Below are 22,907 nucleotides of genomic sequence, written 5' to 3'. Positions count from 1 at the left end.
AGGGTTGATGATTCTTTCCATAACTACATCATACATAATGAGTGGACACAGAAAACCATTGTGTTCCGTGAATTCTCTTAGAAGGGCAGTGATTCCTTTTAAAAATAATTTTATGATTAAGGTTTATCATAAGTTTTCCTAAATTTTTCATAACTCAATATAAGGATTTTTTTTGCTTTTTTTTTTTTTGTGAAAAAGAGCCTGATTCCTTGCTTAGAACCCTTTGACCTATTATTCTGATATGCTGACCATTGGATGATCCAATAAAAGACTAATAGAGACTGTTACAATATTACAATATTCTCTGTAGAGGTACATGTATCTCAACAAGTCTGAGAAAGAGAAGAGTCCCTGGCTCCCTGCTAAGCACCCTTCCTATGACCTATTATACTGATATGCTGGTCACTATGGGATGATCCAATAAAAGACGAGTAGAGACAGGTACAATGTAAAGTTACTGTTGATGTATCTCAATGAGTCTGAGAAAGAGCAAAGTCCCTGCTGAGCACCCTTCCTATGACCTAATATACTGATGTGCTGACTATAGGATGATCCAATTAAAAAACCAGTAGAAACAGGTACATTGTATATTCTCCGTAAGCATGGTATGAGATAAGAGAGTAGTCCCTGGCTCCCTGCTAAGCACCCTTCCTATGACCTATTATACTGATATTCTGACTATCGGTTGATCCAATAGAAAAACAAGTAGAAACAGGTACTATGTATATTCTCTGTAAGCATGGTAAGAGATAAGAGAAGGAAGAAGAATCTCTGCTAAGCACCCTATAACCTAATATACTAATCTGCCGACTATCGGATGATCCAATAAAAAACAAGTAGTGACTTGTCATGTGCTATGTATATTCTCTGTATAGGTATCTCAATGATGCGATAAACATCAAGAAAGATGATCATATAACATCCAAATGCCATAACTCTTTTGAAGATTAAGATCTAAAATAGTCTGAGAATGCGGATTAACTAATCCTACACAGGCCCATAAATCTTCTTCTGTTGTGAGCTTGATGACTTTGCATTGTCTGGTAGGTTCATATAACCTGACAGCTGATAGACTACTGGAAGAAAAATTACCCTGGCATGGTTCATCTTACTTGCATTTTGAAAAGGCATCATGCATGCACATTTTTTTAGCTTATCTGTTAAAGTGAAAAAATATATATTTGTGACAATTATTAATTGTCAATGTGTTTTATAGTTTTGCTTCCTGCATCGTAAATGGTGGGATGAGATAAATCATATTTTTATGAATGTAGTGGTAGCAAAATAAAGGGAAATTTTTAATTGAAAAAATAAAAAATGTTATAAATATTATAAAAATTAAAAAAAAGATTTTTGTAATACAATAAACATGATAAACCGTACCTTGACCTGTAATGGTTTACTTTTATAAATTGTGACTTGAATAGAGAGTTGTCTCTTTTGCACTCATACCTCATCTTTTATATCAACATACATATTTCAGGGTTCTTTTGAAATTTGGAAATACAAAACTGAACCAAAGGAATGTGGATAAAACCCTGTTGCGTTAGTCATGTTAGTCAGACCAGTAAATAAGAGCAGAGTTATACTCAAAAAAAGAAATTTTATAGGCTGAAAAGAGATTGGGGACACGATTCCAAAATGTAATTGTAATTGAAATCAATTATATAATTTTGTTTTTTCCTCATGGTATAATGTGGTCAAAAGACTTATTTTGAGAAACTTCCCTAGCTAATTTTATATCTTTTACCTTTCTCAATAAATTACACATTTTTATTCATTTTCAACTTGAAAACAATTTGTTTTTGTATCAGAAATGATCATTAAGAAAATTTCTGAAATGTCTGCTTCCCCCAAATCCCAATTTCTACAAAAAAGCTGGGTGAAGACCAGGACATTTTTTAGTTTTAAGTTTATATCAAAATTGTATCTATTTACATTAAAGACAATTCAATTGTGAATTTTAAAGAAGAAAGGGAAAATCTACATGATAAATGATTTGTAGAAAAGGAGATGCTGACTCTACTTCATTGAAACAGCAACCCAACAACACTGAAAACCATAAGACACAATAGACACAGGTTTTCTTCCTGCAACTAGAAGATTAATAGAACTTTTTAAAAGTAAACAAAGGTCCCAGATGGATAAGATCTTAGAAGAAATATTATGCATGTAAAAACTAGATATGTTTTTAATTTGCTAAATTTTGGCAATTCATGCCATTTTATATCCATTCAAACATTTGGAAATTGATTTAGACTAGATTTTAAAAGTTGAGTCAGGTGTGCACATTTCAGTGGGGTATTGCAATAAGTAGAATCTATCATTATTTTTTCTTTGGTTTGTTATGTCATAATGACATTGGATTACAGTGTAACTGAGCAACCTCTACACAATAGGCAAACTTCATATTACTGTTAAATAGAACATAAATTTTATAGGCATTGATCCACGTTTCACCTTTTCAATGTAAGATTAATGCACTGTAATTTGAATGTTTAATCAAGTTTTTTCCAAGGTTTACATTGCACTTTTTCCTGTTTGCTTTTCAACGTTACTCACCGAGTGTAAGTTTAATTTTATTTTCTAACTTTCACTGACCTATCCTTAAAAGTCAGATTGTCCTCAAGAAGGAATACAGATTTACTTGAAGGATATTGTTTCAGCCAGAAATAAAATTTGTAAAAGATACCAGACTTACAATTATATATGTTCATTTAAAGAAGAAAGCAGAGAATTAAACATTATGAAGCCCTTCTGAGAAATTTAGAAGCTGTTGGGTTTGAGCCAAGGCTCCATGTTGTAGTTAACTTTGAAGACCGTGTTGAGGACCATACTTTGAACTATTATGGTTTACTTTTACAAATAGTGACTCAGATGGAGAGTTGTCTCATTAGCACTCATACCATATCTTTTTATATCTTTAAAAAATGCAGAAATTCAGCATTTTTTACTCAAATTAAGTCGTTCTATCAATATTGCACATTAGAAATGAGAAAATTTTACATCAAATAAAATTGAGAATGGAAATGGGGAATGTGTCAAAGAGACAACAACCCAACCGTAGAAAAGAAAAAAAAACTACAGCAGAAGTCACCAACCATGACAGGTCTTCAATGTAGCGAGAAATTCCAGCACCTGGAGGCGTCTTTCAGCTGGCCCCATAACAAATATAAAGTATATTTTTGAAATTTTGGCAAAATTGGAGAATAAAGCCTAATGTTATTTAAACAAGAATGAATAAGTCATGTTTTGAAATAGCTGTAGTAAAGACCTGAAAAAAGTCCATTTAGTCAGATAGATATTAGGCAACCTTTAAGAAAGGTATAACATACATTTACAGCATGAAAAAGGGGGGAGGGGGTGAAATAAGATGTGCATTACAACACTGATTTGCACTGATTTGCATTAATGCTTGTAGTATTTTGTTGCAATGGACATACATATATAATGCATTTATGGTGCATTGCTTCAATCCATGTTAATTGACCATGTAACCTAAATGTATACTTGTATATTTGTTCTCTCCTGGCCTGTATGGATAATTGGTTTGAGGTATAAAAGCTAAACAAAATAAACTTGTTCCTGAACTGGGACAATTTATTTTTCAAGTGTTAAATTGTTATATATATCTGAATTAGTTACATGTATGTGTATTTAACCTTTGATTGACAGTTATTTACATGTAGTTATGATATTTACAAAACTGATGTTGAAATTAAAGTGGACTCTTTTCTTGGATGTCTAAAAAAATACAAAACTTATAAATTGCAAATATTTGAAAATTGATTGATTTTTCTAACTGAACCTTTTTTCAAAAGATTGACACACATTAACATTTTTTATGATCTTCATGATGAATTTATATCTATTTTAAGCTCCCAATGATAATTTTAGTATTAGAATGTTTAATTATTTTTTTTCTCAATTTTCTTAATAGAATTCTCATTTAAAATCATGCATGTACCCAATATTAGTGTATTTTGCAACTGTAAACATAGCATGTATTTTTTAAAAGATTAATTGGCGCAAACACATAAACTGTGGGAAAATGCCCCCTTTGGGAATAGTTTGTACAAATCAACAATTTTGATGTAAAAAGTGCACTTTCATTCGGTGAACCAATTTTACCTAACTGCAAAAAGTTTATGCACGGCAAAACAATTCTCCCATGAAAAGAACCATGTTTATACATGTACAATACTTTTTGAAATATTTAGATCTACTTTTTCCTGAAATTGACTCCGATGTGTTCCCTCAAATTAGAACCTCAGGCATAACAAGGTTGAATGCCCTTATGTTCTTATGCTCTCATCAGTCTTTATTACAATTCTGTTTGTTAGTTGACTTCTTTCATGCTTAAGGATATAGAAAAACAGCATACAAGTCATAACATTATGGAAACATTCCAGTGGCAAATATTTCATGAAAAAATGTTGAAGGAACCAAAACATTGCTACTTGACTTAATTTTTATTTATGAAATATTTTCTAGCAGATATAAGCACCTGTCCTGAAATTTTGTATTATGATGCACTATTGATTATCATGTGACATACATAGTAACCTAATATATATATATATAAATATGTCTGCTTCGTGATCTTCTTGAATGGTTGCAGATTTTAGATTTTTTTTTACCAGCTATTTGTTGTACATATTTTGGAAAGTAATTAATTTATCATTAGAATCGGGCTGAAAATTAGGTCAATAAGATCCCTTCAGATTAATATTCTTTTTGAAGTACATTTTAAACATTTGTTGTTTTTGATCTCAAGTGTTATTATGTATTTTTAATAGATTTCACTATTTTTATTAATAATTCTCATATAAATGACGTAAGGAAAAGTCATAGAACTTATTACACTCTTTGAAATTCGGTAGAGTTGTGCACCCTAAATTGTTATTTTACTATTTTACTACGCAATTCAATTTTGATACTATTTGGTTTAATTAAGATGTGTTGGTTTGATTTAGATGTCTTCGTCTGTTCTTCTGTTCTCATTGCATGTCCCATAGTCATAAAGTTATGTGATACGTTTGAAGTCCTGTTATTGTGTAATGTATTTAGTATTGTTTACAGTTGAAATGTACTTTATGCTGTCTATACATTTACACATTTTGGGTTCATTCACAAATTGTTTTTAAAAAGAATAATTTGTTGTTGTATAGTTTTTGTTTTGTTTGCAGATCTTTGCATGTACTCTATGATATCAAGATTTGGTAACTGTACTACCTGAACATCGACAAATAAAATATATAAAACTCGGATGATTGACAAGTATTTTTATGAAGAAAGCAATGAGTAAACTGTAATTTTTAAACTTATTTGTAAACAAAACTTAAATATTAAAGTATACAGATCATTTTGGTTTACAGGTCATGTATACTTTATGAAGTCAAGATATATAATGCTCATTCACATAATATTTCAATGAATTGTGGTTAATAGTTAGTTGATGTAACATCTTGGTACATGTATATCATGTATATAAGTTCATTTCTCTTGAACCACTTCAATATCAAGATGATTCAACTGTCCAGTTTAGTGTGAACCTATTTTATAGCTAGTATATACCAGTTAGTGATGTTGTCTGTTTATGTATATATTTCTTTATATCTTAGTTCATACTAGAGTGGTTCTTTTTGACTGTTCATGACTTTGATTCTGTCAAAGGAGTAGGTTCAGTAAGTAGATATAGGAAGATGTGGTGTGAGTGCCAATGAGACAACTGTCCATCCAAATAACAATTTTAAAAAGGGCCTGTTTATCGTTTAAAATTACCACATGTTTTTTTTGGGAAATGGTGCTGTTGGGTTGCTGTTCTACTAGTATATACATATATATTTATCAAATAATGTGTTAGACTCAGGTGATGTGTTAGGCTCAGGTGATGTGTTAGGCTCAGGTGATTTGTTAGGCTCAGGTGATGTTTTAGGCCCAGGTGATGTGTTAGGCTCAAGTGTGTTAGGCTCAGGTGGTGTGTTAGGCTCAGGTGATGTGTTAGGCTCAGGTGATGTGTTAGGCTCAGGTGATGTGTTAGGCTCAGGTGATATGTTAGGCTCAGGTGATGTGTTAGGCTCAGGTGATGTGTTAGGCTCAGGTGATGTGTTAGGCTCAGGTGATGTTTTAGGCTCAGGTGGTGTGTTAGGCTCAGGTGATGTGGTTAGGCTCAGGTGATGTGTAAGGCTCAGGTGATGTGTTAGGCTCAGGTGATGTTTTAGGCTCAGCAATGTTGCTTGAATCAGATTTTACTGTGATTAGTATGTCAGTGATGACTGTTGAGAAATTGAAAAAGAAATATTTATCAGTCATGTTGGTCATAAAGGCTAACCTTTTGAAAGACCTATAAGAAAGAGGTGTTAAAACCTTGAGTAGCCACCTGTAACAATCTGCAACAATTTAAACATTTCTATATCCTGTCTGCAAGCTTTCAACTTTCAGAAACATGCTTTTTTGACAATTCATTTTATTGAAACAGCTGAAAAAAGTGATCAGTTTGGATAAGGTGTACATTTTTGGCAGTTTGTAACAGATGGAATTTGCAAGCAGACATCCTTACTTAGAAATTAAAATATTGAAATGTTTACATTGGTTCAAAAATAACAGGCTATACATTTAAACACACCTGTTTTAAATCCTGTCTATTCTTAAATTTTTTATTTGATTATTCAGACCTATTGATAACTGAAGAAAACGGTAATAATTGTAAACTTATCAAGAAAGCTATTAACCTACTTGATAAAATATTGGGTTGAACGTTTGTGAAGACACTTTCATCAAGTTATTGGCAATATGGTTTATAATAAGGGATTATAATTCACATATATCTAATAATTATGTACCATGGTACTTGAGGTCAGATGACCTGTCATAACGACCTCATTTTATTGGCCAATTTGCGCAGTGGATAGAGTTATCTTAATATAAGTGAACCATAGATATAATAGCATATATATATATCTATGAGTGAACGATTAAAAAATATATATAATAACTTTGTAGTTCAATTGTTTGTTCCAGTAAAAAGAAAAGTTCAAGAGATCAAGTAATGTTTATTAATCATGATGTTAATATACAGAACTTCAAGTTCTGGTAATATCTGTCAATTGGGTTAACAGCTAGAAAGTTGACCATTTTACGGATCATATTTACAAGGATGAATTTAAATCAGGTCATAGTTTGATACCTTCCAACTCTATTCTATATTTGTTGGTGTGTCTGCTTACTTTACAGATAAAAGTTCCTGAGAAAACATTATTCTTTTCGTTTCTTCACTATGGCATCATAGCTTTAGACTAACCAGAAAGGGTCTTATATAATTACCTATATTTATCAAATGTTGTTATTTTGATTTTTTGTTGCCTACATTATGAAATTTTATAAGTATGACTACAAACTGTTAGGAGGTGGTTAAGATGTTCTACTATGTAGGTTCTACGATGTAGAAAGTGATAACTATAGTAATGATTATGATTTCATTCATATGTTCCGTGCCTGCATCTACAACACCTGTTTAATCCATAAAGAGGTTGCTGTCCTTAGATGATTGATGTTTGTCTGTACTGCTTACACAGGTCACTGATTTAACGTAGAGGTCAACTAAGGTGGTGTCTGTAATAATGCGGTCAGACTTCAAAGCATTCTGAGCTGTATGGTATTCTTGACCTTTCCTTTTCCACTCTAAACCTCTCCAAAGGTACTAATTAAGTAGAAATACTTACACAATTATTTCACAATAAGACTATGATAAAATTAGATAAATCAAGAATTTGCTGAGAACTTGTGAATACCGGTACTTTGCAGTCTTTTACTGGGAGAAGTTGAACGATTGAAAAGAGTGTCTTGGATTTCTCAGGTGTTTGTATTGTTTTGTTTAGTGCTGTTGCCATAAATTGAGTTAGCATAGCTGCAAGAGGAAAAATATTCTCTATGCAAATATTATTTACATAAATAAATTAACATTATAATATTAAATGCATATTGATTTGCTTGTTATAAATGTGTATCCATTTAGATATAGAATTTTCCTGCAAACATAATTCAAATACAGTTACCTTTTTGAATCTTTAAGCTTGCCTTCATGAAAGCTGTCATCACAAATATCTTCTAATAATGTTTGAATGGAATGATGATTGTTTCTGTATAATTTCTGTATACTTTTATTTCCATTTTGTTTGATTTTGGTATACAAGGGGTGCAATCTGAACAAGTGTTTAAAAACAAATAGAAATGGCAATGTTGCCAATGAGGCAACTATATATAACATATATAGACAATGATGTACATAGACCGAAGGAAGGACAAGGATGTACTAGATACCAAAGATGATATAGCACTGCTAACATACCATAATTGTTTGTTTCATTTGGCTGCAGAACCTGTTGCTGCACCTGACTATGTTTGTAAGCCAAAGTGATTACATAACGTTTTTGTTGTGATGTGAATTTCAGTCGGAACATCTTGACATTAACATAATGAACAAAAAGGAATCAAGAAAATTAAAATTGTTTGATCCTGGGCACACAGCCAGTAGATTAAGATTAAATCATTTATCTGTTATAATGGACTTTGTAATATGTGTTTATTTTCTCTCTTGTTTTTAAAATTTCCTGTTTAAGTTAACTTTGAATATAAGCATATTGTTGCTTTTCTAGTTGTTTGATGTTGTGTTCTTTTATGTGTTCAGGAAGTAGTGATTTAATAAAATCAACGGTACCAATTTTGTTGCACCAGATGCGCATTTCGACAATACATGTCTCTTCAGTGGTGCTCGTGGCCAAAATATTTGAAATCCAAAGCATATATATAAAAGATGAAGAGCTATAATCCAAAAGGTCCAAAAAGTATAGCCAAATTCGTAAAAGGAATCAGAGCTTTGCACGAGGGAGATACATTCCTTAATTTAAAATAATTCCTAATATTTTGTAACAGCAAATTTCAATAACACAAAAAATCCGTATTTTCATGCCAGTACCGAAGTACTGGCTACTGGGCTGGTGATACCCTCGGGGACTCATAGTCCACCAGCAGAGGCATCGACCCAGTGGTAGTAATAAAATCAACGGTACCAATTTTGTTGCACCAGATGCGCATTTCGACAATACATGTCTCTTCAGTGGTGCTCGTGGCCAAAATATTTGAAATCCAAAGCATATATAAAAGATGAAGAGCTATAATCCAAAAGGTCCAAAAGGTATAGCCAAATTCGTAAATGAATCAGAGCTTTGCACGAGGGAGATACATTCCTTAATTTATAATAATTCCTAATATTTTGTAATAGCAAATTTCAATAACACAAAAAATCTTAATATATATGTTCCCAATAAGATATTTTTTATTTAAAAGAAAATAATTAGAGAACCAACCTTTTTCATCTGAATTAGTTATATAGCCTTGATTGAGATTCCCAACCCTGACTGTTATCCTTAGTAAACTTTTACAAATTCCTTTCCCTAGAGTTGAGACTACTGGGCTATTGGAACCAAACTTTGCCACAATCATCCTTTGTGTATATAGCTTTAATATTGGGATCCAGAGATTTGGGTATTAAATGCCAATACATGTACAATTGTTTAAGACACTCAATTATTGTTTACTATATAGTATATAGTGGGATATCAAATTAGAAAAACTGCTCTTGGTTGAAAATTTTACATAGAAAAATACCTATTCTCTACATGGTGAATTGTCACCGGTTATCATTTGTCCAAATTACCTGAACAAAATCATAACTTTTCAGAACAATCAATATAACTCATTCTCATGTTCTTTCTAGAAACTGTGATAATCTGAAGGACATCCAGATTGCTGTGTACACAGTTTTAGAATGAGCATGACATATGAGTAACAAAAGTCAGTTACCTACATGATAAGCAGCGTCATCATCATTAAGATAAGTAAGATGAGATGTTTTGTCATGGTCTGGTTAAACCATAGTCAGAAGCTGTACCCTTCACATGAACCCATAGTATTAAAAGTTCACAGACATGTAACCTTATATAAATCTTAACAATAATTTAACTCATTTCCTATAATCTACATAATTAGATGTCCAGGTGTATAATGACCATATCAGACCACTCAGACCATCAGCTGTCATGTGGTAAGACCATTATATCTAGAGGGTTGACCCTATAGCTCTACTATCAGGTCGCTATTTAATGCTTGTTTAACATGTGTTCAGTTTGTCTGGGTGTTAATTGGTGCATTTACATCATAACAAATAACACTAACTGGAATGTAAACACGGATTAAAAACAGAATATGTTGTGATCTGTGTTGGGTTTAGTTTCTATGATGATAGGAAGACAGGTTTCCATGTTTCTTGATAGACTTGGGATAAATGATCATACATCTTATATAATTCTACGTAACTTCTTTTGATGTACCTTTTGACATCTACCAAGAAAGATTTCTGTACCTTTCATCTTGACATAGTGTTAGGTAATTTAATTTCAAGATTAGATGACATTTAGTCTTGATTTAATTAGTACAATATTTATAAGACAAAGGAAACAATTAACCTGAAAGACATACATTCTAAACATCTGTCAAACAACCATGTATGTTGACCTATAGTTGTTAATTTCTGTGTCATTTGGTCTCTTTTGGAGAGTTGTCTCATTGGCAATCATGCCACATGTTCTTTTTTATATGGGAAGAATACTGCAGAATGTAATCAAGATTCAGTCCTTACAATTTACTTTCCATAGCATTGGAGAATAATGGATATATGTGATATTAATTCTTGATACCAAATCCCATGAGGTTTTCAATACAAAAGCTCAGCTCATTTAATTTCAAGACGACCCCTATGCACCAATTTGACAATTGTTGATGTCACTCACATTTTATCTCAATTACAATGATGAATCACATTTTTATTATAGATTTTATTTAAACCAAAAACTGTTGATTAAAAACGACCTGATTTAAACTGCTGATATGACTTTCTTTGTACATAAACATGTATGTCACATGTATGACCCAATGCATTGTTGTACAAGAGTTATCTTTCTTGGAACTCGCTTAACATTAAGGAAATGTTCAATTTAGAAATTCAACAATCAATCCTTTTAGATAGTTGTCTCGCCTTGAGGGAGTCAAAAAGGGAAACATAGGTAAGCTGTTTCCAGCAGCGGTGGTGGCTGCGTTGACGGCATCAATAATGTATTAGTTTGTGATTAGGTCTAGTTTATGGTGAACCACAAGTGGTAGGCCAATCATATTTGGTATGCAGTTGTATAATCATTGTCACATCTCCTTTCAATGGAGATAAATTACTTAATTAGCTCCGCCCCCTTAGTCATGTTCTATTGACTTTGAAACTTTTGCCTATTTTACATGTATTAGTTTGTGATTAGGTCAGTTTATGGGGAACCACAAGTGGTAGGTCAATGATATTTGGTATGCAGTTGTGTAAGCATCGGCATACCTCATTTCCATAGAGATAAGTTAGCTCCGGCTCCTTAGTCATGGTCTATTGACTTTGAAACTTTTGCTTATTTTACATGTATTAGTTTGTGATTAGGTCAGTTTATGGGGAGCCACAAGTGGTAGAACAATGATATTTGGTATGTAGTTGTGTAAGTATTGGAATATCTCATTTTCATGAAGATAATTTGGCTCCGCACCCTTAGTCATGGTCTATTGACTTTGAAATTTTTCTGAGTTATCATGTATTAGTTGGTGATTATGTGGATTCAAGGGGAACTATTGGTGGTAGGCCAATGTTAATTGGTATTCAGTTGTATAAGCATTGGCACATTTCATTTCCATAGAGAATATTTGGCCTCGCCCCTCAGTCACAGTCTAATGACTTTGAAACTCTTAGTTTACATGTATTACTTTGTGATAAAATCAGTTTAAGATGAATTGCTGATGTTAAGTCAATGATATTTGGTATGCAAGTTTATTGGCATTTGCAAGTATCGTTTCCCTGGAGATTATATAGCCCCATCCCCTCTTATTGACTTTGAAACTTTTCTTAGGTTTACTAGTTAATGTTTGTATTTAGATTTGGGAACAACTTATGATAAGTCATGCAAGGGTCATGATGGTATTTGGTATGCAGTTGTATATGCATTGGCACATCTTATTTACATGGAGATTGTTTAGCCATGTAACTCAGTCATGGTTCATTGACTTTGAATATTTTCATAACTTGTGTATTAAGATGTTAAGGTATTGCTATTTTGATTTCAACATTTGCAAAATCAAAATTAAAAAAAGGTGAGACATATCTATGTGATAACAGTTTATTTTGCTCAATTTCAGCATCTAAGTTAATAATTCCTTAAGACATTACATATTTATGGTTTTTATTGTCGAGCCTGCATTTTTGTTGCAGAAAGCTCGACATAGGAATAGTGATCCAGCGACAGCGGCTATGGCGGCTGCGGCGTTAGCTAACTTTTTAAAAGCTTTATATTTTAGAAGGTGGAAGACCTGGATGCTTCATACTTTGTTTATAGATGCCTCATGTTACAAAGTTTCCGTCAGTCAAATGTCAAATGTCCTTGACCTCATTTTCATGGTTCAGTGACCACTTGAAAAAAAAGTTCAGATTTTTTGTTTTGTAATGTTGAATTCTCTCCTATTTCAAGTAATAGGATAATTATATTTGGTATGTGCGTACCTTGCAAGGTCCTCATGGCCGTCAGACAGTTTTCACTTGACCTCGACCCCATTTCATGGATCTGTGAACAAGGTTAGGTTTTGGTGGTCAAGTCCATATCTCAGATACTATAAGCAATAGGGCTAGTATATTTGGTGCATGGAAGGATTGTAAGGTGTACATGTCCAACTGCCAGGTGTCATCTGACCTTGACCTCATTTTCATGGTTATAGTTAAGTTTTTGTGTTTTGGTCTGTTTTTCTCAAATTTTATGCAATAGATCTACTATATTTGTTGTATGGAATGATTGTAAGGTTTAAATGTCTAGCGGGCTGATGTCATCTGACCTTGACCTCATTTTCATGGTAGAGTGGTCAAAGTTAAGTTTTTGAGTTTTGGTCTTTTTATCTAATACTATATGTCATAGGTCAACTATATTTACATGTAGTGTATGGAAATATTGTATGGTCTATATATCAGTCCCGCAGGTTTTATTTGACCTCGACCTCATTTTCATGGTTCATTGCTCAGTGTTAAGTTTTCATGTTTTGGTCTATTTTTCTTAAACTATAAGTTATAGGTCAACTATATTTGTTGTATGGAAGCATTGTTAGCTGTACATGTCTGCCTGGCATGGTTCATCTGACCTTGACCTCATTTTCATGGTTCATTGGTCTTTGTTTAGTTATCTTGGTTAATGTTAAGTTTATGTGACAGTTTTTAATAAAGCTTTATACTTAGGACTATCAACATAATATCAATGATTAGTAAAGAAGGCGAGACATTTCAGCGTGTGCATGCACTATTGTTTTTCTGAAGATCTATTTATACAACTGTAAAATATTTAAAAGTTTTTTTTACATGTATTGATTGACTGCGGCAACTCTTTAAAATGAGATTTTTGCAACTCATGATATGATAATGTGCAGCGATCTCCTATAAGCCTCTAGGTTTTTTTTCATACAAATTTTGTTGAATGAAATAAAGTAGACACTAAATCAACGAAAATGCTTACATTAAGTTGTTATGTATAAACATTACTTATCTCTTAAAAATTCATATTACATTAATGCTAAACTATATTTTTATTGCTTATAATTTTGTCTGATCTGCACATGTTCACAGTAGTATTAGAGCTAGATCTTTTCATCTTAAAACATTTGTACTACTTTATGACTTATTGGGTTAATGTGTATTCTGTCTGATTTATGTTATTAATATTCTGTGCTTGACAATTATAGGACAAATTATTTTATTTCCATTATACTTAAAGCAGTCTGATAAATGGTTTCTAAACAACATTTTTGTCTTGTATAATTTGTTTGGTATTTGTTAATGCTTTCTCCTTCCTCCCCTGTAAATATCTGAAGATAAGGTTAATTTATTTATTCAATTTTATATAAATATTTACTTTCTACAATTGATAGCAATTACCTGCATTCTTATTAAGAATAGACTGTAATAAAAGTGCAACCATTGTAGTCTGTGTCACTCTAACCAACTTATATCTCTGTCAGGATTTCTACCTTGCTACTGGGTCACATGTCTAGCAACCTGATCAGGCTCTGACAACTTGGACATCTGAACAAAGACCTATCTTTGACTAATTTCTTATTTGACCTCATTTAACTTTGTACAAATAAAATATTTCACACTTTCTGAATTCTGCATTCTAAAATACAATTTGTCATTGGACATGTATTATTGGTGTCCATTTGAAAATCAATGATGCAAAAAAGGGGGTGGGGTTGAAAGAGGGACGCACTGAAAAACAAGTGAGGGGCTAAGTGGACTAAACTTAGAAAATGCTTTAAAAACAAATAAATGACGTGGGGCACCCTCCCTCCCCTATGATGTCTTAGTATCAATGCTAAGACTCATGATAGATGCTTTGAAAGGTTTTGAAATTTCTTCTATTGAAATAATTTGACATATATTTTCGGCATAAATGTCATGCTGAGCTATTTAAATTGAAATTAGTTATCTTAGATTAAGAGTTCTTTTATCTTACAAGTTGAGGTAGAAGAATTCGTTTACTCATGATTTCTAGCTTAAGAACTAATTTGTACTGTTATAAGTGGTAACACCTTACCTACTGCTAAATATGTATTAGTTAATGGTATTCTAGTCGTGCAGTAACAGCTAAGTCTACTCTATTTACAGCACAATGCTCCAGACAATTTACTCAATATGTTGGGTAATAGTTAAAAAACAATGTGGGTAGGGTGAGAAGTACCTAGTCAGTTGAATTGGCAAATCATGCTTTTCAAAAAAAAACTTTTATTACAAAAAAATTATGTTCTTAACGACATTCAGACAGTCATGACATTGCGAAGACAAATTATATTTTTAACAAGACTTCTTAACATGAAATTGAAATTAAACAACATATCTATGTAGTAGACACTTTCAACCATGTGGTTTTTCACACTTTGATGTAAAGTTTTTACTATGTGGTTAACAACTAATAAAACATTATGCATTGCAGTAATTTATCAACTATTAAACATTTTACAGTTCCGTTCTTCTCAGCATTATTTTTACATTTATGGGCATGTAGTGAAGGAGGTGATTAATTTGTCTGTCTGAAAACTATATTTAGGTTTTGTTCCAGACTTTACTGAAAAGACAAGTGAACACAATTGATAATATATTTATAGATATGGTAGAAAAGGAAAAAATATCCAATGAATTATAAATATAAAAAAGAAGATGTGGTATGATTGCCAATGAGACAACTCTTCACAAGAGATCAAAATGACACAGAAATTAACAATTATAGGTCACCGTCAACATTCAACAATGAGAAAAGCCCATTATTACTGCATAGTCAGCTATAAAAGGCCCTGAAATGACAATGTTAAATAATTCAAACGAGAAAACTATTTATTTTAGAAAATGTATAGATGTTAAACCTCTTTTATGTTCAATTGGCATTACAATTGTCTTAACTCACTGACATTTATATTTCTAGAAAACAAAACAGTAAAGTTAATTTTAAGGATATTTTGTTTTTTTTATTTTCTATTGATTGAAACTTACGCTCGCTCCCCAGCTGCATTATAATATTGGGTTTTTCTGGTCAGAAGATTTTACACAGTGATAATACTACAAGAAATGTAGCCTACATTTAACAATACAGCATATACTAGTAAAAAGTGAAATAACAAAAATTCCAAACTCCAAGGAAAATGCAAAATAGAAAGTCCATAAGCCAACAGCAAATTAAAAAACTCAAACACATGAAACAAATGGATATAACAACAAACTGTTATATTCCTGACTTGATACATTCATTTACTTATGTAGATAATAATGGATTAAACCTGGTTTTACAGCTAGCTCTCTTGTATTACAGTCGCTTAAAATTCCATTATATTGACAATGATGTGTGAACCAAACAAACAGACATAGGAGTAAAGCAGTCAACATTGTGTTATATTTTTAATCACTTTAAAATAAGCAAATATGTCAAGAAAGATAAACAAAAAGGCATCATAGACAAAGCACATTAACAAAAACAAAAGACAAGTAAATAAACCATACACCATAAATATTTAGCATATGCGTGACATTATAGCAAACACCACTTAATGCAGCAAACAATAATTTATTTTGCCATAATTCAGTAGTCTACTTGAAGTTAACTTCAGATTGTAATTGATGGAAGAAACACAACTCAATTGTTTTTTCACATAGAATTTTGAAAATTTAATGATTGCTATTATAAGAAAAATTTAATGATTGCTATTATAAGGAAAATTTAGTATTGATGGCAGTATTATTTGTGTACATCTTCTTTTATTCATAAACTTTTTTTTGAATGTGTAGTAAAAAATTCTTGAATACCGTTTAACATTCACTGACAAATTACAATACATCAAATGAACAAGTACTCTCAGATTTATACTTAATGTGTTTAATCATTGTTAATAATGTTTATTATCAAAGGTGGTCTGAAAGGTATACAAAGTGAAAGTACATTTAAGTGTGGATCTCATACTTTTCCTTGGGTATATGATGGATAGTTGTCACATTGTCAATCTAAACACATTACCTTTTTTTAATGTACAGAAAATAATAATATTTTTTGTTTATCTTTTTTAGATGCAGAGTTTATTTTATCAGAATTATAAAGAGGAGAAAGGATCATTTAAAACAACGCTTAAAGACAAATCAGTGAGGAAAGCATTAACTCTGCACTCTATAAAGGATCCACAACAGCAGTACAGAATACAGAATTATCTTCATTCTTCACATATACAAGATCTGCACCAGAAAGAGCTTTATTTACAAAGAGAGATAACTCAAATTGAACAAAATTTAGGCATTTTGAAACCAACTGATAGTATTACAAGACAAGGGATGATGCCTTCATTGACTAAATATAAACCTAAAGATAGAGATGAGGTGTTGACATGGGACTTCCTGTCTAAATCTATTATGTCTCATCGGAATCTAAATCCTAAACGTGGTATAAATAAACCATTAAAACATGCTTTAGAAGACAATATCAACCAAGTTTTACAAATAATGAACAAAAATGCAAGACAGAAAGGGAGAACAATAGACTATAAAGATTTATGGTATGGATACCGAAGAGTTAGTCCCCTTTATGGCGCCGACTATATTTTAGATCTATTACTTACGTACAGGAAGCATAAGGGAAGAAAAATGACAGTCCCAGTAAGAAGACATGCATATCTTCATCAGACATTTGGAGAGGTAGAATTCATTGAGGATCCTACAACAGCTTCCTTAAACATTGAGCACAAAGCATCAAATTCACCATTTACATTTACCAGTTTAGGTAAAGGTGGAAAATCATCAGAAATCATTCATTTCATTTTGCCACTGGCTGGCAAAGTTCCTGTATTTAAAAGATTTATGCAAAACTATGAGGAGGTATGTCTCAAAACCAAAGAAGCCACACAGCTTCACATTGTTGTGTTCAATAGTGAGTCAGATTCATCATCAATTAAATCACTGATCAGTATTGTTGGTCAATACCAAAAAAGGTACGGTGGTGCCGACATTGAAGTCATCTATGCTGATGGTCCATTTGCCAGGGCGAGGGCTTTGGATCTTGGAATGTCTCAGTTAAATGAGGACTCTTTACTTTTCTTCATAGATGTAGACATTTTATTTAATAAACACGCGTTGTTAAGAATACGTTATAATACAATTAAAGATATACAAGTGTATTATCCTATCGTCTTTAGTCAATATGATCCATCTTTAATTTGTTCAAATTCAAACTCATGTGAGGTAAAGTGGACCAATTTCACATCAGATCTTGGATATTGGAGAAGCTTTGGTTATGGCATTGTTAGTACCTACAAACGAGATCTTATATCTGTCGGTGGGTTAGACACGTCCATTAAAGGATGGGGAAAAGAAGACGTTGACCTTTATACAAAGTTTGTTGAAAGTAATTTAACGTTATATCGTAGCATAGATCCCCGGTTAGTCCATGCATTCCATCAAGTCATCTGCGATGCTAAACTGAATGAAGCACAGTACCAGATGTGTATAGGATCAAAAGCATCTAGTTTTGGATCGCAATGGCAGCTTTCTAATATTGTATATAGTTTACCAAACGTTTTAGACAAGAAAGATGGAAGGAGATAATATTGAGTTGTTTTACTAGAATTTTATTGTTATTTTTTTTAAGGATTTTTAGCAATTTTTATTTCATTGTCATTTTTCTCAAATACATTCAATTAATATATTTTGTTATGTAGAAAAACACATATATATGTGAAAATGTGAGATGATGCATACAGGCTTATGTATTTTTGAAAAAGTAATTTTAAATAATATTTTATATTTACCATCCAGCATTATCAGTATTTTATCCATCAAAATGTGTATAATGATGTTGTGTGATGTCAGTATTTTTGTAAATACATTTGTTAATGTCATGGTTGAGATTTTTATATCATAGCCAAATGAGGTGTATAATGGTTTGTATACACGAAGCTGCCAAATTATTTTTATTGTATTTATTTAATTGTTGAAATATTTTCAAAGTTTGTAGATGAAAGTATGGGAAGGCTTTAAGACCATTTTTGGTGCTGACACTATTCTTTTTAAATTAAAATTTGTGACTTTACAGATATACAACATCAATGAACATGTACAATTTACCCATCTGCAATTTTTTTCATGATTAACAAAGATTAAGTAAGCTGTAAACAAATTTACTGGGGATTCTATTATTTTCCATGAGAACAGATTTTAATGAATAACATGTTTAAAGAAAAGCATATTTTCATTGATACCTGACTTTCTTGTTTTAAATATGTCTGCATACAAGATTATGGAACTATAAATAAAAGTGGTGGTCAACTTTTCCCTACAAGCCAAATATAATGTTTTGTAACATCCTCCTTATGGTACATCTGCCATGAGTGATAATGTCTGTGTTTATCATAGCTTTAACCCACACCAAACAGCTGAGGATCCAAAACTTTTTGTACAGGTAGGGGGGCTGCTGACTGACCTAAAGGGGTGGGGGCTGCTCCAGTCCTGCTTCAGTAATATTTCAAATTTCACTGTAGGAGTAGACAACTGTAAAGTATAAGGCAAGGAGACATTTATATTGAGATGATTGATTTGTTTTCCTTACTCATGATGGAGTTCAGTAAAACTTTTATCTAATATCAAAACTCTTATATGAACAATATTATCAATTCACCAAGTATTTGATTTGCATTATACTTTATTTCTTTCAATATAATTTGTGGTAATTATAAAGTTACATTTTATTCACACCATCAGTTTTCATTTTCCATGTTGGGACTCATGGTGCACATAAATCTGTTTGTATATTGATATCCCTGCTAGTGAAGTTGGGAGCAATTTAAAGTTTTCCCTGGATTGAGTTCAATATTGTAGCAGCTACATAGCCGCTACGTAGCTTCTATCAATATCTATGTAAAAACTAGTCTATAGCTACATATTCAATAGTCAAAATCTACATAGCACTTCATAGCCACTATGATAATCAATGCAACCCAGTTAATATTCCATTATACTTTATGATGGTTCTGTAATTTTCATGAATCAGGGTACTGGTAGTTAGCTTTATATGATAGTGTGCATCATGGGAAATCAGTCCTGCTAATTTTTAACAACTGGTAAATTTTATTTAGTTTTCTATTCTTTGACTCAAAAAGACATACATGTAGTTAGTATAAATTTTACATAATTGTTCATTTTAAATGTACACTGCTTGGCTTTGTTAAAATCATGAGATGGATAAAAAAGCCATTTCAGTATTCAGAGAAATAGCAATAAATCAGAAAATGTTCCTGCATGCTGGCATCAGTTTGGAATTTTAGTTTATTGATGACATACCAATTAAAACAATAAACATTTATTTCAAACCATATTCTAATGAAACTTCGACTGGGTTTAAAACTTATTACACCAAAAATTAGTTGTATACATAGCAACATGTCATGTTAGTGAAATTTCTTGAATAATTTTATTAGTAATGTTATCCAATAAAAAATTGAATATGATGCGAGAGATTTTCACAATGATTCAAAGCTAAAATATCTTTACAATATTGTGTTTGCTTGTTGGAATAACTGTGTAAAAAAAAGATGTTTGGGTGTTTGTAAATACAATTGTTTTAATGTGTATGTGTACGTGTGTTTTAGTCAATGCTGTGTATTTGTGTAATATATAGTAGTGTATTTCATAAAGTTTTTAATTTGTAGACCAATTATGGTTGTATAAATTTGTAATATGGCCTTTATAGAAAGTATATTTTTAATAGCATTTAATTTTAGCCACGATTTTCCTTATTGTTATATGTTCATGGTAGTGTTACTCTTCTTACCTATTTATAAAATATGAATTGTTGAAATCATACTGAATATTCATGAAATATTTACCATTGACATAGGCAAAGAGCAATCAATTAATTAATCATTGAAAATAATTCAAAGAATTAAAATAAAGTATCTGTAAGCTTAGGATAACATTTTTAATACATTGACTTTAATTTATTATATAGTTTTTAACCTTGACAGTAGATATTTGTGTGCCTTCGGAAGTTACGTAAATCATATTTAAAAAAAATACAGTCACATAGTTTTTAGTCTTTTCTTCCTGAAATCTTTTATTTTTTCGTTGTTTTTTCTGTCGATGTAATCAAGAGTTGTGTGATAGCCTTTTAAATCAAAAGCTTCCAATTTAATCAAATAGATTTGTATGTATTGATAGCCTGATAGTGACACCCAAAATTGGTATCAGCTTTATAAAATGACTTTATATGCATTTACACTGCATGAAATTTTGATAGTATTTTTACCATGCAAGAAATCTTTTGTTAATTTTTACATAAAGATTTTTCTGCAATCTTCCAGCATATAACTAGTGATCAGATGTTTCAACTATTTAATTTTTCTTTTCAATTATATTTACAAATTTTAAACACCATATGAGGTATTTTAGTAATGAGGGATGAGGGATTTGTTACAGGTCCTTTTACTTTCATTTGTAAATTTGACATAGGGTAAAACAATGTGTCTATTGTAGAAGACTTTGTTTAACTTAAGATGACTTTTTGATTCTCTGTGCTGTTACATCACTGTCTCATTCACTTTTCACACATCATCTTTTTATGCCACCAATGCTAAGTGAAAAAGGCATTATTTCTTACCCTAGTCTGTCTGTCTGTCTGTCTGTCTGTCAATTTGTATGTATGACCCAAAAATTGGTTTCTCTTCTCCAACTTTACTTAGCCTCTACCAAATGTTATTAAACTTATACCAAATGCTAAATTCCACCAAGCACTGATCAAATTCATACACAGTACCTACCACTACCAAATTTCTTGAGTTATATCCCTTTGTAAATCGCAGTATATTTACAGGATATCTTCTTTAACTAGTATATAAAATATATCTAACACAACACTTTTAAGTTTTATGAGAGAGAAATAAAAAAATCTGTTTGATTGTTTATTCTAAAGCTTGGTTGTTAGAACTATTTTGTGTAGATGTTTCTTTATAATTACAATTTTTGAAGCTGTGTACAATGCTCTATATTATTTTATAGATTTTAGATTTAAATAACCCACCAAAGTTTTTTTTAGATGATAATTCTTTAGACCCTCTCTGTGATAGATGAATTGCATGAATCTTATTTAATTGTATACATGAACTTACAAGTTTATAAATGTCTTTAATCATCCTGAGTGTTTTCTACTGTAAAATTATGTAATTCTTCATTCATTGAACATCTTGTAAACAAATATATTTACATGTATTTGATTTCTTTCTTTTTTTTTACCAGAATAATCATTTAATGGACATTGCATTAGGAATACGACACACAAACTTTTTGTGTTATGTTGTCCTTTGTTCCTGTCTTCTCACTCTCCATAAAGTAAAGATTCTCATTGCAATATTGAAATCAAAATACTGCATTTTTGTTCTCAGAAAGAATTGCTTAGCATTTTTTATGCCCCCCCCCCCCCCCCCCCCAAAAAAAAAAAGGCAGATTTTATGTTTTGCTATTCAATAAAGTGGTTTGCCTTGAAGGCAATTCAAGTAGGAGATGTCACTGGAAAAGTATATGAATAAACTTATCATAGGTACCAGGACTTAATTTAGTATAAATGCCAGACACATGTTTCGTCTACAAAAGACTCATCAGTGACGCACGAATCCAAAAAAGTTAAAAAGACCGAATTAAGTACAAAGTTGAATATTGAATGTTTAATCTAGCTGACTTGTTGTTTTAGCACAACACTATTCATTTAATAATTTGATTAATTTAAATGTGGATTAAAAAAAACCAACATTATTAGCTTAAATTTCCAAATTTCTAATTGTAAGATAACAAAGTATGATTATCAATGTTAATAGGTTCTATATATTAAGTATCTAATTAAAGGGAGATAACTTCTACTATAGAGGTTGCAAAATTTGAAACAGTGCATCTGATTTTAATTTAATTTTAGTGATGTGTATTATTATAAATATTATATTACTATTTAATTTTACCATTATAGTTTTCAATATGGTATGGCATGTGTTTGAGTATGCTTACAATCAATTTTAGTCACATGATTTCTTGTGAAATGTAGGCCTTATAAATTATGCATATTGTAAACTAAGATTCTTGATTAAACCAGTGCAATGATGTTATATGTAAATTATAATTTAGCTAGTGTGAATCTCACTAAATGTTGGCATTATAAGTAATGTGATGACCATGGAATAATATTTTTATGTATGAAGTCATATTGCAAGTTTGACGGCTACCA

General features: G+C 31.4%; 1 protein-coding gene across 1 annotated transcript in view; it reads left to right on the top strand.

Moving 5' to 3' along the window:
- The window catches only part of LOC134714470 (chondroitin sulfate synthase 1-like), a 28,764-nt gene extending 6,652 nt beyond the window's left edge, over positions 1-22,112 (top strand). The window contains exon 3 of the mRNA XM_063575750.1: positions 16,727-22,112. Coding sequence (XP_063431820.1) covers positions 16,727-18,250 — 1,524 coding nt within the window. The 3' untranslated portion in view covers positions 18,251-22,112. The remainder of the gene's footprint in view (positions 1-16,726) is intronic.
- Positions 22,113-22,907: the final 795 nt, after the last annotated feature.

Source organism: Mytilus trossulus, chromosome 4 (assembly GCF_036588685.1).
Source record: "Mytilus trossulus isolate FHL-02 chromosome 4, PNRI_Mtr1.1.1.hap1, whole genome shotgun sequence".
NCBI classification, from domain to species: domain Eukaryota; kingdom Metazoa; phylum Mollusca; class Bivalvia; order Mytilida; family Mytilidae; genus Mytilus; species Mytilus trossulus.
This window is presented reverse-complemented; position numbering and strand designations above follow the sequence as displayed.